The 12,611-nt window shown below is 42.1% G+C and overlaps 1 protein-coding gene across 4 annotated transcripts in view; it reads left to right on the forward strand.

Annotated features, from left to right (window-relative positions):
• ARHGAP26 (Rho GTPase activating protein 26) overlaps window positions 1-12,611 on the forward strand; it is a 420,536-nt gene that overhangs the window by 128,307 nt on the left and 279,618 nt on the right. For all 4 annotated transcript variants that reach the window (XM_037062978.1, XM_037062987.1, XM_037062996.1 and 1 more), the window contains 3 exons: window positions 427-556; window positions 5,723-5,823; window positions 11,183-11,277. In XM_037062978.1, the coding sequence (XP_036918873.1) occupies window positions 427-556; window positions 5,723-5,823; window positions 11,183-11,277 (326 nt within the window). The remainder of the gene's footprint in view (window positions 1-426; window positions 557-5,722; window positions 5,824-11,182; window positions 11,278-12,611) is intronic.

The raw sequence follows: 12,611 nt of genomic DNA on the forward strand, positions 1-12,611 counted from the left end.
GGGAACCATTTGGGACATTAGCCAGCAAGCTTGCCTGCAGCTGGAATGAGCCCCTCAGTCCTAATGGGAGTGAGGAGGGGGAACATACTCTCCTGGGGACTGAATCACCTGGATGCTTTTTTCAAATACACATTTCTGAGTCCAGAGACACTCCTTTCCCCTTTAGTGGTGAGGCCTGGCCTTGCATTTGTCCAAGTTCCTTAGGTTATTTTGATGGTCCCTAGAGTCTGAGAGACAACCTGGTATATATAGGACTTTAGAGACAAAGTAAACTTGTTGAATATCTGCTTAATATTTAGGTGGCTGACTTTAGAACTAAATTATCTGATTTTAGGTCTAAGTATTCAATTGGTTAATGTTCTGAATTGTTAGAGGTGGGCGTAGGGTTCTGTATCTTTGATTTGAATACAATTCCTTTCATCCTAGACAAGAAATCGCTTTGAAGGCACCAGGTCAGAAGTGGAATCATTGATGAAAAAGATGAAAGAGAATCCCCTTGAGCACAAGACCATCAGCCCCTACACCATGGAAGGGTACCTCTACGTTCAGGAGAAACGTGAGTGCCTGTGATGACCAGCAGCTTGGGGTGTACAGCCTTTTGCCCAGAGGGTGAAGGGTGTGTCCAGCAGTGCCTGGCCAGATCTGGGTGAATGAGAGTACTTTCATAGTTAGTTTCCTAAGGGAAAGGAGGTGTCCACAAGTTTTGTCTACCTCCAAGGGACACGTTCTATTTTCTTTATATCGGGGAATTCCCTCGGGAACCTGGGACATACTGAGGCTCCGTGGTGGTTCTTTTCTCCCTTGTTTCACTTGACTCTTGAGGTGCCTGCCCCTTAGTTTAGCTTTAGACACCAAACCCTTGGCATAGAGGCCTGGGAAAGACCTTACCTGGTAGACCTAATCGTCTATCAGCAATCATAGCCTTTGGTGGACTGAATATTTAGTTATTTTATTTTCGTTTGAGGTTGTTTCTGCAAGGCCCAAGCAATCATGACTTATGGCTTTTCCCTCTTCTCCTCGACTGCTGTCATCCCAACACTTACATTTTGTGAAAAGTAGAAAACTCATTCCTATAGCCAGGAAGAAGGTTCATCATTGCTTTACTGGTGTGGTGTCAAGGAAAGAAATGTCAGATGCTGAGGACACGGAGTTTCCAGTGATGAGTCTCAAGCTTGTGTGCTAGGCCTGGGGAAAGCTTTGCGATTGATGAGGCTGTTCCGTTAGGGTTGCACTTCTAGGCTTAATTCATGCATGGAGTGCTAGGGAGAAAAGAAAGCAATTTTTTTCTTTAATGAATAGCCTCTCTCCTAGTCTACTCCTGCTTTCTTGACCAGACATATTACTTCTCCCAGATTTTTGTTGGTTTTGTGCTTTTATGTCTGTCTGTTGATTTTGGGTTAGACAAATGTCTTTATTCTTGGAAGCTTCCTGGTGGAGAATTAGAACACTTGGTTTCGGTGATTATTCTCTTTGGTGATTACTAAGAATTTGCATGGGCTTAAAATTGTTCCCTGGTGACAATGGGGACAGTTGTGGTTGGAGGTTGGGGCATTGGTTGTCACAAGAGCTTTGTGTCCCTTATTCTTAAACGGAAGAACTTGTTGGGGTTTACTTAGAGGGGGAGGAAACAAGCTACTTCAGTTCTGTGTTTCATATATACCTGATATAAAGTGATGCCCAATGAGAAGATCCACCTCTAAGAGCTTAAGGTGAACTTGAAAATACAAATTCTTAGGGCTATAAAAATACAATTCAGTGTCTACTTATAAAACTTCATTAATTAATTTATTTTCTTTCTTTTAAAAAAGTTTTATTTATTTATTTTAGACAGAGAGGAAAGGAAAGAGAGAGGGAGAGAAACATCAATGTGTGGTTGCCTCTTATATACCCCCTCCTGGGGACCTTGCCTGCAACTCAAGCCTGTGCCCTGACTGGGAATTGAACCACCAACCCTTTGGTTCACAGGCTGGCACTCAATCCACTGAGCCACACCACCCAGGGTTAATATTTAATTTATTAATATTCATTTACATATGTAAAATCACTATTTCTGTTTTGTACTCTCACATTACATTATACAATTTATTCAAACATTTCCTGTGCTCTTTCAACATTAATGTCTTTTTTAAGTATATTTTATTGATTATGCTATTAATTTCCCCTTTCTGCCCCTATCTGTCCTGCACCCCTAAGCCCTCCAGCCTTCTGCCCCCACCCCTTAGTTCATGTCCGCGGGTTGTTCATACAAGGTTTTGGCTTCTCAACATGAGTGTCTTGATTTTCCCTGGAACCATGTTTTGATTCACTAACACAACAACCCAGAGCATATCATTGGGACACAGCATTTTTTCCTCTTTGAATGTTTTTGTAACTGATTATTTGGAAGTAATTTAAAACTTTAAGGAGGTTGAAAGAATACTATAAAGAATAACCATATGACCTTTACGCTGATGCATGAATTTTTAACATTTTTCCACATTATATCACTCTCTCTATGGGTGTGTGTGCACGCACACATCACAGTCACAGATACCCACATTAGTTTAATTTGTTCGGAACCATTTGAGAGCCGGTTGCATATACCATGCCTTTTTTTTCAGTGTGTATTTTCTAAAATAAGGATGTTATTTTGATGGGATTTAGGAGCCAAGACCAGCCATCCTTATGGAAAAGCAGGGTTGGGGAGCCCATAAGTTGGGTGGGGTAGAGCCCCTGGGGATCTCCAAGGTGGGTCACACAGCGTTAGCCAGGGTGACAGAGTCTCCGATGTGGCACCAGCCTACTGACTCTGTGTGAGGAGGGCTCAGTAAAGGGACTATGGCCTCTGCTTGCCCCAATGCCAGACACTTCAGCCTCTCCCTGCCTGCCACTGGTGCCCTTCAGGCTGCCTCCCCAGTGCTGGAGCTCAGAGGGAGTGAGTCTGAGTAGGTGAGTCTGTGGTGTGGGTTCCCCAAGACGAACTCCTCGGGGCTCTAGCAGCCTCCTCCACTGACTCAGTCCCTATTGGTTTTTGCAGCCAGAAAGTTGTGGGGACTTATCTTCCTGGCACTGGAATCTTGGGCTGGGGAGCTTGGTGTGGGTCTGGGACTTACCCCTCCTGAATTTTTATCCACGTGGGTGTGGGGCCAGCCCTTGCTGCATCCGTGCCCCTCCTACCAGTCCAGGTGGATATGGTTCCTTCAGCTCCGTAGTTGTCAGACTTCTATTCAGCTCGATTTCTAATGTTCTAGAGTGACGGTCGTTCTATATTTTAGTTAAAATTTTGATGTGGTTGTGTGAAGAGGCAGCTATGTCTGCCTACATCGCCATCGTGACTGGAATCCAGGATATTCTTTTATGTACCCATAGTTACCATGTCAAGGAAATTTAACATTGATAAAATATTTAATATAAATGACATTGTCTTTCCAACGTTATCAATTGTCCTGATAATACCCTTACAGAGCATTTTGTTTTCCTTCAGTTCAGGATCTTACACTGTATTTAGTTGTTACGACTTTAGTCTCCTTTATCTAGAACACGTCCTCAGCTTTTCTTTGCCTTTTATGACACTGATGTTTTTGAAGAATCTAGGCCAGTTCTTTTATATAACATTCTTGAGTGTGGGTTCATCTAATGTTTCCTCAATATTAGATTCAGGTTGTGCATCCCTGGTCATATCCTACCCAAGTGACACTGTGCTCTCCTCTGTGCACCACATCTGGAGGCACAGGGTGGCCATCTGCCCCTCAGTGGTCGTGTTAATTTTGATTACTCAGTCAAGGTACTGTCTGCTTTCTTCCCTGTACACTCACTATTTTTCCCATGTAACTAATTAGCAGTCTGTTGGGAGATACTTTAAGACCACGTAAATACCCTTTCCCCCCATAAATTCAGCATCCGTTGAAAATCCTGCCTGGACTGATCTTTATTATGATGGTTGTGAAGTGGTGATTTGTCAGCTCTATCACCCCCTCTACATTTATCAGTTGCCATTTAGTGTACTGTAAGTAAGTGACCTCCCTTTGCCTGCCCACCCTCTCTCTATAATCCACCTGTCCACCCGTCCACCCATCCACCCACCACCCACCCATCCACCCATCCACCCATCCACCCATCCACCCATCCACCCTCCACCCATTCACCCATCTACTTTTCTATTGTCAGCATGGACTTAAGATTGCCATTTTATTCATAGGCTAAATTCTTTATTATTTCTATTTGTGTTTGTTGTTTGTTTAATTCTCACCTGAGGTTATGTTCATTAATGAGAGAGAGAGAGAGAGAGAGAGAGAGAGATCGATGAGAGAGAAACATCGATTGATTGCATCTCATACATGCTCCAATTGGGGATTGAACCCACAACCTTTGGAGTACAGGACAGTGTTCCAAACAACTGAGCCATTTGGCCAGGGGGTGTCCCTGTTTGTTTTGATTGCTCAAATTGTCCAAAATACAAGTCCTTTTGGAATCTTTGTGTTGTGCTATTACTGGATTTATTTTTCTTCTTGAAGCCACAAAAGATACATTAGAGTGGCTGGTATTTTAACTTGTCCCTGATGTTCTAATGTAGACAACCACTGTATTGCCTTTTAAATTTACTAAAGTAATATCCAACGTGTGCAGTGGGCAGTCATATCTTGAAAAATAATAATTAAATGTCTGCTAAATCTCTATTCAGGTTGTCATTATTTTTACCATTTCTGCTATGTGACTCCTTTATGCATCTAAGACTAGTGTTGATTGAGGTTCTTTTTTTTTTTTAAGATTTTATTTATTTATCTTAGAGGGGGAGGGAAGGAGAGAGAGAGAGAGAGAGAGAAACATCAATGTATGGTTGCCTCTCATTCGTCCCCTGCTGGGAACCGGGAACTGGCCTGCAACCCAGGCATGTGCCTTGACCTGGAATCGAACCGTGATTGTGTGGTTTGCAGGCCCGCGCTCAATCCACTGAGCTACACCAGCTAGGGCTGATTGAGGTTCTTATAGGCTAATAATGCTGAAGTTGCCTTCTTCCTCTAATAGTACTTAGTACTTTGTTGTTCAAAATAGAGTAATTGGCCAAGCACTGGGTAAAATCAGACACTTAGTCAGACGCTGACTATAGGGCATTTCCCTCTTTCCTGAGGGGTAATTTTGAGGGACAGGCTCCTTAGATTACATTTGGGTATTTACAGTTACTTGCATTCTCTATCCCTGGTGTCTCCGAGTTTTCCTTGGCTGCTTCTCAGATCTTCTTAAGTTCCACTAGAGTAAAAACGAGGGGCTTGGAAATAGGTCAGAGTCCCTGTGTGCTTGTGCACGGTCGCAGAGCAGCTGTGTGGGAGGGAGGAAGTCATTGCAGCAGATGGGACTGGTGACAAGCACTTTGAGGAGCTTTCTGTGTTCTTTCCTCAATCATCTTCCTCCTGTCAGGGGAGAGACAGGAAACTTCAAATGGAGATTGATGATGGGAAAGTGAATTAATTTCTCCAGGGAACCTCTACTTCCCTTACATTTTAAGACCCATTGGATGTAGCGTTTAGTGGGAAACAGTCTTCCTTGGTCCCTGGGGAAAGCCCTGGGTAGGTTCCATTTCCAGCCTGTGGGATCAGATTTCTGCCTGTTCCAGTCTAGCTGGTGGGAGAATATATTACCCCTAGAAACAAGTAAAGGGTAGATGAGCATTGTGGGCCACAGTTGTGTGTCTTTCCGGCATGTAGTGGACACATACTGATGTTTTACGGGCAATGTTACTTTGCAGGTCACTTTGGAACTTCTTGGGTGAAGCACTACTGTACGTATGAGCGGGATTCCAAACAAATCACCATGGTACCATTTGACCAAAAGTCAGGAGGAAAGGGGGTAAGTTAATTTTTTAAATTTCATGCTTGATTCGCTTGGTTAACAAATAGTAATTATAATGCGTGTGTAGAGTAACACCTCCAGTGTTTCACTCTAATTTTCTTAATTTTTATGCAATAGTTTCAGGAGGCAGAGTACCCTAAAAAGTAACTGAAACAAGAAGACTATTCTTAGCTCTAAGTTATACTAGAAATTACAACTAAGAAAGATTCCTGTGTTTCACATATATGCAGCATTAAGTGTATCAAATGTGTTTGGATGCTAGAAATTGTTGGACAACCTCATCCTGCAAAACTGACTCACCTCACTCTCACTTGATGCCCACAGGGCTCCAGTTGGCACTTCAGATGTTCCAATTATCTATTGCTTTGTAACAGATCACCCCCAAACTTAGCAACTTTTAAAACAATAAAATCATTTTATCTTTTCTCACAGTTTCTGTGGGTCAGGAATTTGGTGAGCATTTGGTTGGGTGGTTTGGGCTCAGGCTTTTGTGCGGCTCCAATCAGATGGTGGCTGTTGCTGGAACAGTGAGGTCTGAAGCAGCTCAAGGCTGTGAGGGTAGCTTTCTTCCTTTCCCCGATTTCCTTCTCTCTCCTTTTCTTCCCTCTTTCTCTGTAGCTTCATGGCCTGTCTGGACTCTGTATGTTGGCTAGTTTGGGCTTCCTCACAGCATGGCAGTTGCTCATGGCTAAATGCTTTAAGAGTAAATATTCCGTTAACAAAAGCAGAGACTGCATTGCTTTATAATGACCTACCTACCCTTAGAAGTCATATTACCTTTCTTTTGTTCTGTTTGTTGAAACGGACACAAAAGCCCGCCCAATTTCAGTGGGAGAGGATGCAGACCCTGCTTCTCAATGGGAGGAGTAGCGCAGTCACATTGTATGAAGTGTGTGTGGGATGGAAGATAATGCGGCCTTCTTTGGAAGAGTCAGGTTGCACCAGGCTCTGTGGGTTACTGGTGTTGTGCTTCAGGGGTTTTCCTTTCCTCTGGGTGCACTTGTAACCAAACCAAACCAAATGAAATAAAACCAAAAAAGCCTCCAAAACATACGCAGGTTCAGCTGCCTGCCCCAATAAAAGCCAAATTCATGAGGCAGGTATTGGTGCAAAAGGAAAGGAGTTTTATTCAGGTGCTTCTTGACCTGGGAGAATGGTGGACTTCTGTCTCAAAGATCATCTCCTCTTCCTGCTCAAGCCTGAGGTTCTTATAGGAACAGGGAGGGGAGGGCTTTGTTCCTATCCAGTTATCTTCCTAGCTTTTGGCACATTGGGATCCCATCCATTCATCTTTCTAGCTTTAGGTGCGTTTGGGTCCTGTCCATTTTATCTTTCTAGGTTTGGCAGATGTGGGCCCTATCCATTCATTTGTCTAGCTTTGAACAGTGTAAGAACTTCCCTTTACGCCAGCTTGGCCAATATGGGAGACTCCCTGGCAGTCGGACTGACTGTCTGTGGTAACGTACTGCATGCATTTCCTTTTTAGGTGGTCTGTCTTTTTTCTCTGGCTGACGTTAGCACCTTCTTTTCTTTTCCTCTTTCACCTCCTACTTTCTTTTTTCTTCTTCATTTCATTTTGGTGGTCCTATGAGTTTGAGGATTGGTGTCTTTCAGTAACTTTAGATAATTCCCACCGATTATCACTTTGAATTTTTCCCCCTCTCCATTATTTCTGTTATCTTCTTCTGGAGATATTTAAATATTTTCAGTAAAAATATTTATATTTTTCACTTCTTTGGATCTTTGGACTCCATTCTGATGTCTCTGGTTCTATCTTTAGTTTAAGTAATTTTTTAGTTCTGTCTGATCTGTTAATAAAGTAGTTCTTTATCAGTATATCAACTCTGATTGACTCTGGTGCATTTTTATGTAACATGTTGGGTTTGCACATGTGTGGGCATTACATTGGAGAGGCTCAGAGCACTGGCTTTGAAATTAGACTGCCTGGGTCAGTAATGTTAGATGCTGTTATTGTTACTGTTAGCTGTTCTGCCATGCTGCCCCCTTGCTCTCGACTGCTTCCAATTTTTTTCCTGGCCTTCTTTTTCTTAGGCTACAATGTAGGAGTTTATCAGCATCTTTATTCCTTCCCTGTATTAAAGCAAAAAAAAAGCCAAAGCTCTTTTGTGACTTGTCAGGGGTGGGGGTTGACATATAAGTTGTCTCAAGAAAACAGACATGTGAAAATATCAAAACACAGAGAAATCAATGAGTTGGAAGGAATATTTTTTTAAAAAGCTATTTTTTAAAAGCTACCTTTATAAAAAAAAGGTATGCCCAGGTATTCATAAATGGAAATAGAGTTAGGCCTGTCTCTCTAGGGTCGAGTCATAGTCCTTTTCCAAATCTTTGTCCTTCTAGAATTCAGCTTCAACAAATCACTCCCTCACATAGTCTTTATTTTGGGGCTTTTTTATCTTGTGCTTTCCTAAACTTTTAATGAAGAGCTCTCTTGTACTTTCAAGCTCTCTTGTACTTTCTCTACTTCTCATAACACTTGAAAGTGAAGGGCAGAGACTGATTATGGTGGATGTTTGGGACCCCCCCAGACTTCAGTGAGATAAGAGTGAACACCTCATTGAGTTCTTAAGAGATCCATATGAATTCGTGTATGTAAACTTCTCGTGATAGAACTGGACACATAAGGAGCACTATCTTAGGAGCTTGATATTATAATAATTTTCCTGATAATAATCTCTTGTGTTTATGTCACATCTTTTGCATTTCTAAGTCTTTTTGTTGTCCTATATTATCCTGTTAGATCCAGTATTCCTCATTAACAAAAGAGAAAATTTAGGTTCAGAGAGAGAAAATGATTTCTAAGGCCATGTAACTAATGAGTGATGGGGTCAGTACTTGAACCCTGATTCTGAGGCCTATAACAGTAATAATTATAACTATTGATATACTTACTAATATGTATTACATATATTATAAGTTAATATATATTATACTAATAATAATAAATAACATATATATAAATAAGTAGCCTTCCAAGGTATGGCTCTGTTTCCCTAGCTTTACGGTGGAAGAAATATGAAGACTGACTGTCTAGAGGTGATGAATTTTGAATTTATCCAGGAAGATCATGTGACATCTTTGTATACATGTTTGTATAAAGCTGGAGGTAGACTTAACGGATTACAGGGGGTTTTCTCCTAACACGGTTTGCTTCACCCTTTCTCTCTCTTCCCCGTCCCTTTCATTTGGGTTATGTCCTTCCACAGTGCACACTTTTCTGTGAGCTTCGGGCCAGGAGATGTGGGCAGATGTGCCCCATCCTCCTGGAGGCCAGCCCTTGCATCTGGTGAAAGAGACTTCCCTGCGCCCCACAGGCTGAGATGAGGCACCTCTCTGCAGGAGGTCTGCAGCGGCCCAGAGCTGACCCTGTCCCTTACCTTGCTGGGAACCTTTCATCATTTTCTTACTGCTCTCAGGGCACAGACCATAATCTGCACGATCTTCTTATGCTTGCGTTCCTCAGATCCTTGCTCATTCCACTTTCTCTCTTGCTCAGGAATTTTAGCCCCACCAGCGTCCCTTCAGTTCCTTTAGGCACCCAAGGAACCTGACCACAGACTTTTCTGCCTGCTTGTCTCCATCCCCACTGCTATTCTTCTGGTCTTATCTGGCGAATCCTTCAAGTCGCAGCCCCAGAGAGCCTTTGCCGACCTTTCTGACCAGGTCAAATTCCCTTCATTTAGGCTTTTGTGACACAATCTGCCTTTGTTTCCTATAGTAGTTGGCACAGTGGTAACTCTTCGTTTATTTAAGTGATTATTGTCTGTATCCCCCATTTTTTTAGGCATCAGTAGTTGAACAAATCATCTTTATAGATTTTTATCTTGTTATGATATGGTCATTCTTGGAACAGAGTTTTCTTTTTTTTCTTACATTTGACGATATTTTGTAAGTCCCCTGTTCCCTCCATTCACCAGGGACTTCTCCCCATAAGCTTTCAAAGTAGAAATTGGCCCTTGGTCATTCAGGCTGAGATACAGTTAGACATCCGCATGGTCGGAATCCCGTGTGTTTGGGCGTTTAGACTCAGACATTTACACAATGTAGAAGGAGCAGTTCTCAATCTGAGAACTTAATCTGAGCTATTCAGTAAAAAACAATGGATGTCAGGCCTGTGAATATAAACTGTCTCTTCCTAGGTCTTCTGTGTTTTGTGGGTTGTTTTGATATTATTGCCTGGTTAGTTTTACCATAAGCCCTCACATTTTATTATTTCAATAAACTAGGTAAGTTTGCTCATTTCCCCTCTGGTTCAGAAAAAGAAAACATTGGAGAGGCAGGGGAAACAGGAACCTTAACAAATTCCTCTGTGACAGAAAGAGAAGAAATTAATACTATACAGTAAATCTGTTGCATTTCATTCGTACAATGGAAACGACTCAGCAACAAGAGGAAATAAATTCCTGATTTGCACAATGATATGAGTGAATTGCAAAAGAATCATGCTGAGAAAAAGAAATCAGATGTAAAAGGGTATTCTGTTTCTATAAAATTATAAAATATGCAGACTTACCTGTAATGACAAAGCAGATTCAGTGTTTGCTGGGTGGAGGGACAGATTACAAAGGGGCAGCAGGATATTTTGGAGGTGATGGAAATGTTCACAAGCTTGATTGTGGTTATGATTTCATGCGTGTATACAGTTGTCAGAACTCAAAAATTGTACTTTCAAGCATGTGCAATTTATTACACATTAGTTATACATCAATATATCTGTTAAAACATTTGTTAAGTACTTCCTCTGTTCCAGGGCCTTTTTATATGGGGACATGAATAAGCCAAAACAGACAGAGTCCCTTTCCTCAGGAGTTTAGAGTCTAATGAGGAGAGACACATTATTTGAATCAGTGTTCATATCTTTGGAAAATGTCAGCTGTGATTCGTGCCCTGAGGGAGGGAGAGGTTCATGGTGCTGTGTGAACATGTGTGAAGGTATTTGACCTGGTCCAGGAAGACTTTCCTGAGAAGTGACGACTGAACTGAGGTCTGAGAAGCTCTGAATTAGGAGGAAACCACAGGTTGTCTTGTTTCAACTCATATCAAAGTTACAAATTAAATCTATTTTAAACAATATCAACAAGAGGTAAATGTAATGTAGGTTGATGCTGGACCATCATGATCTACCAGTACTAACAACACTTGGCTCCCAGTAGAACATGGTTGACAAATTTTAGCTTTTTGTAGGGTTTCTGATGAACCTTTTACCTCCTGTGGTCATGAACACTCAGGTTTGAGAAGAGGAAGTGACCACGCCTGTTCATGTGGCGTGTTTGTCCTGGAGGGGAGCAGAGCCCCTGTTCTGGCTCCGTCCCAATCATCTGTGTGTTTCTAACAGGGAGAAGACGAGTCAGTCACCCTCAGATCCTGCACACGGCGGAAAACAGATTCCATTGAGAAGAGGTTTTGCTTTGATGTAGAAGCAGTAGACCGGTGAGTAGCTATCACACTCTTTCTAGGAACAAATATTACTCACTTTGGATTTCTTGTTTTCCACTCAGTCAAAACTTTCAGGTCCCTCCCGGCTTTCCGTTCCCCACCCCTCTACTTGTGTGCAGTTGGGAATAGACCTCAGGCCTATTGCTGATTTGTTAAGGATCAGTCTAGCCTCCCCAATCCTTTAGGTTCAGCACTGAGGTACTGGTTGGTTGGTTTTATTTTAATGCGAAGGCTTCTTGTCTTAGGAATGTGTGTTACATCTCAGGAGGTTGAATGGACATTTAAATAAAACTGACTATTGAGCATGACTGTATCAGCTATTTGAGATTTTTTACTTTAAAATGTTTAATTTTTAAAAGTTTATATACTGATTCCAAAGGAATTGTATAAAGGGAATGGTGGAAGACGTTCTCCTCAATTAAAAAAGAAAGTTTTTAGTTATAGCATTTCACCTGCTACTGTGTGTGCACGCGTGTCTAGAGAAAACAGCAACCCACTTGTGAAATTACAGTCTTTGGAGAGAGAGCTCTGTGTTGTAGTCCTCAAGATTTATAGAGTCTCATTAAGTTGTACCATTTCATGGTGTTAAGCTAGTTTGACAGCATTCCAATTCTTAAAGACACTTTACTTGGCAACAGGTTAATTCTTTCAATGAAAGCCACGTGTTCAGCTTATTGGAGCTGTCTGCTCAAGATCAGCAGTGCTAGCATGAAGATCCTTCAATCCCAGCATGATTCGCACATAATGCCACCTATTTTCTCCCCTTTATTAAAAATGCCACACTGTGTTGTTAAGTCAGTACTTCTCCCCTCCTTGGGATGTTTACTTGTGGCCACTTAGCCCCAGCGCTAAAGGATCCAGAAATTGAGTGCCATCTGGGTGTGCGCCTCTGTGTGGGGGCAGGTGTGGAATGCCTTCTTTTGCCATGATGTCTGTCTGCACTGGAGCTGCTGGAGGCTGCTGGAGCTCCCGTGCAGAGAGCATGTCTGTTTGGCCTAAGTCAGAAGTTCATGGAAGATGGTAGCATTGGTGAACATGGCTCACCTCTTTGCACAACCATGTCAAAATTACAACTACAATATGGAACAACTATCACTCAGAACCATCAGAAATCGAGTTGAACTAGAAATCTGACAACTATAGAATTAAAGAAACCACATCCATTCATCCAGACTGGTGAGAGACATGGAGACATGGAACAGGCTGGTCCTATACCCACATGTGGTGGATAAAACTTTTGGAGGGATGTCTCCAGAGTGAAGAGTCCTAGCCCCACACCAGGCCCCTCAGCCCAGTGTTCCAGTGCCAGGAAGATAAATCTGCATTAA

This window comes from Sturnira hondurensis, unplaced genomic scaffold, assembly GCF_014824575.4.
Source record: "Sturnira hondurensis isolate 20B ecotype Veracruz unplaced genomic scaffold, ASM1482457v3 Scaffold0001120, whole genome shotgun sequence".
In the NCBI taxonomy this organism is placed as follows: Eukaryota; Metazoa; Chordata; class Mammalia; order Chiroptera; family Phyllostomidae; genus Sturnira; species Sturnira hondurensis.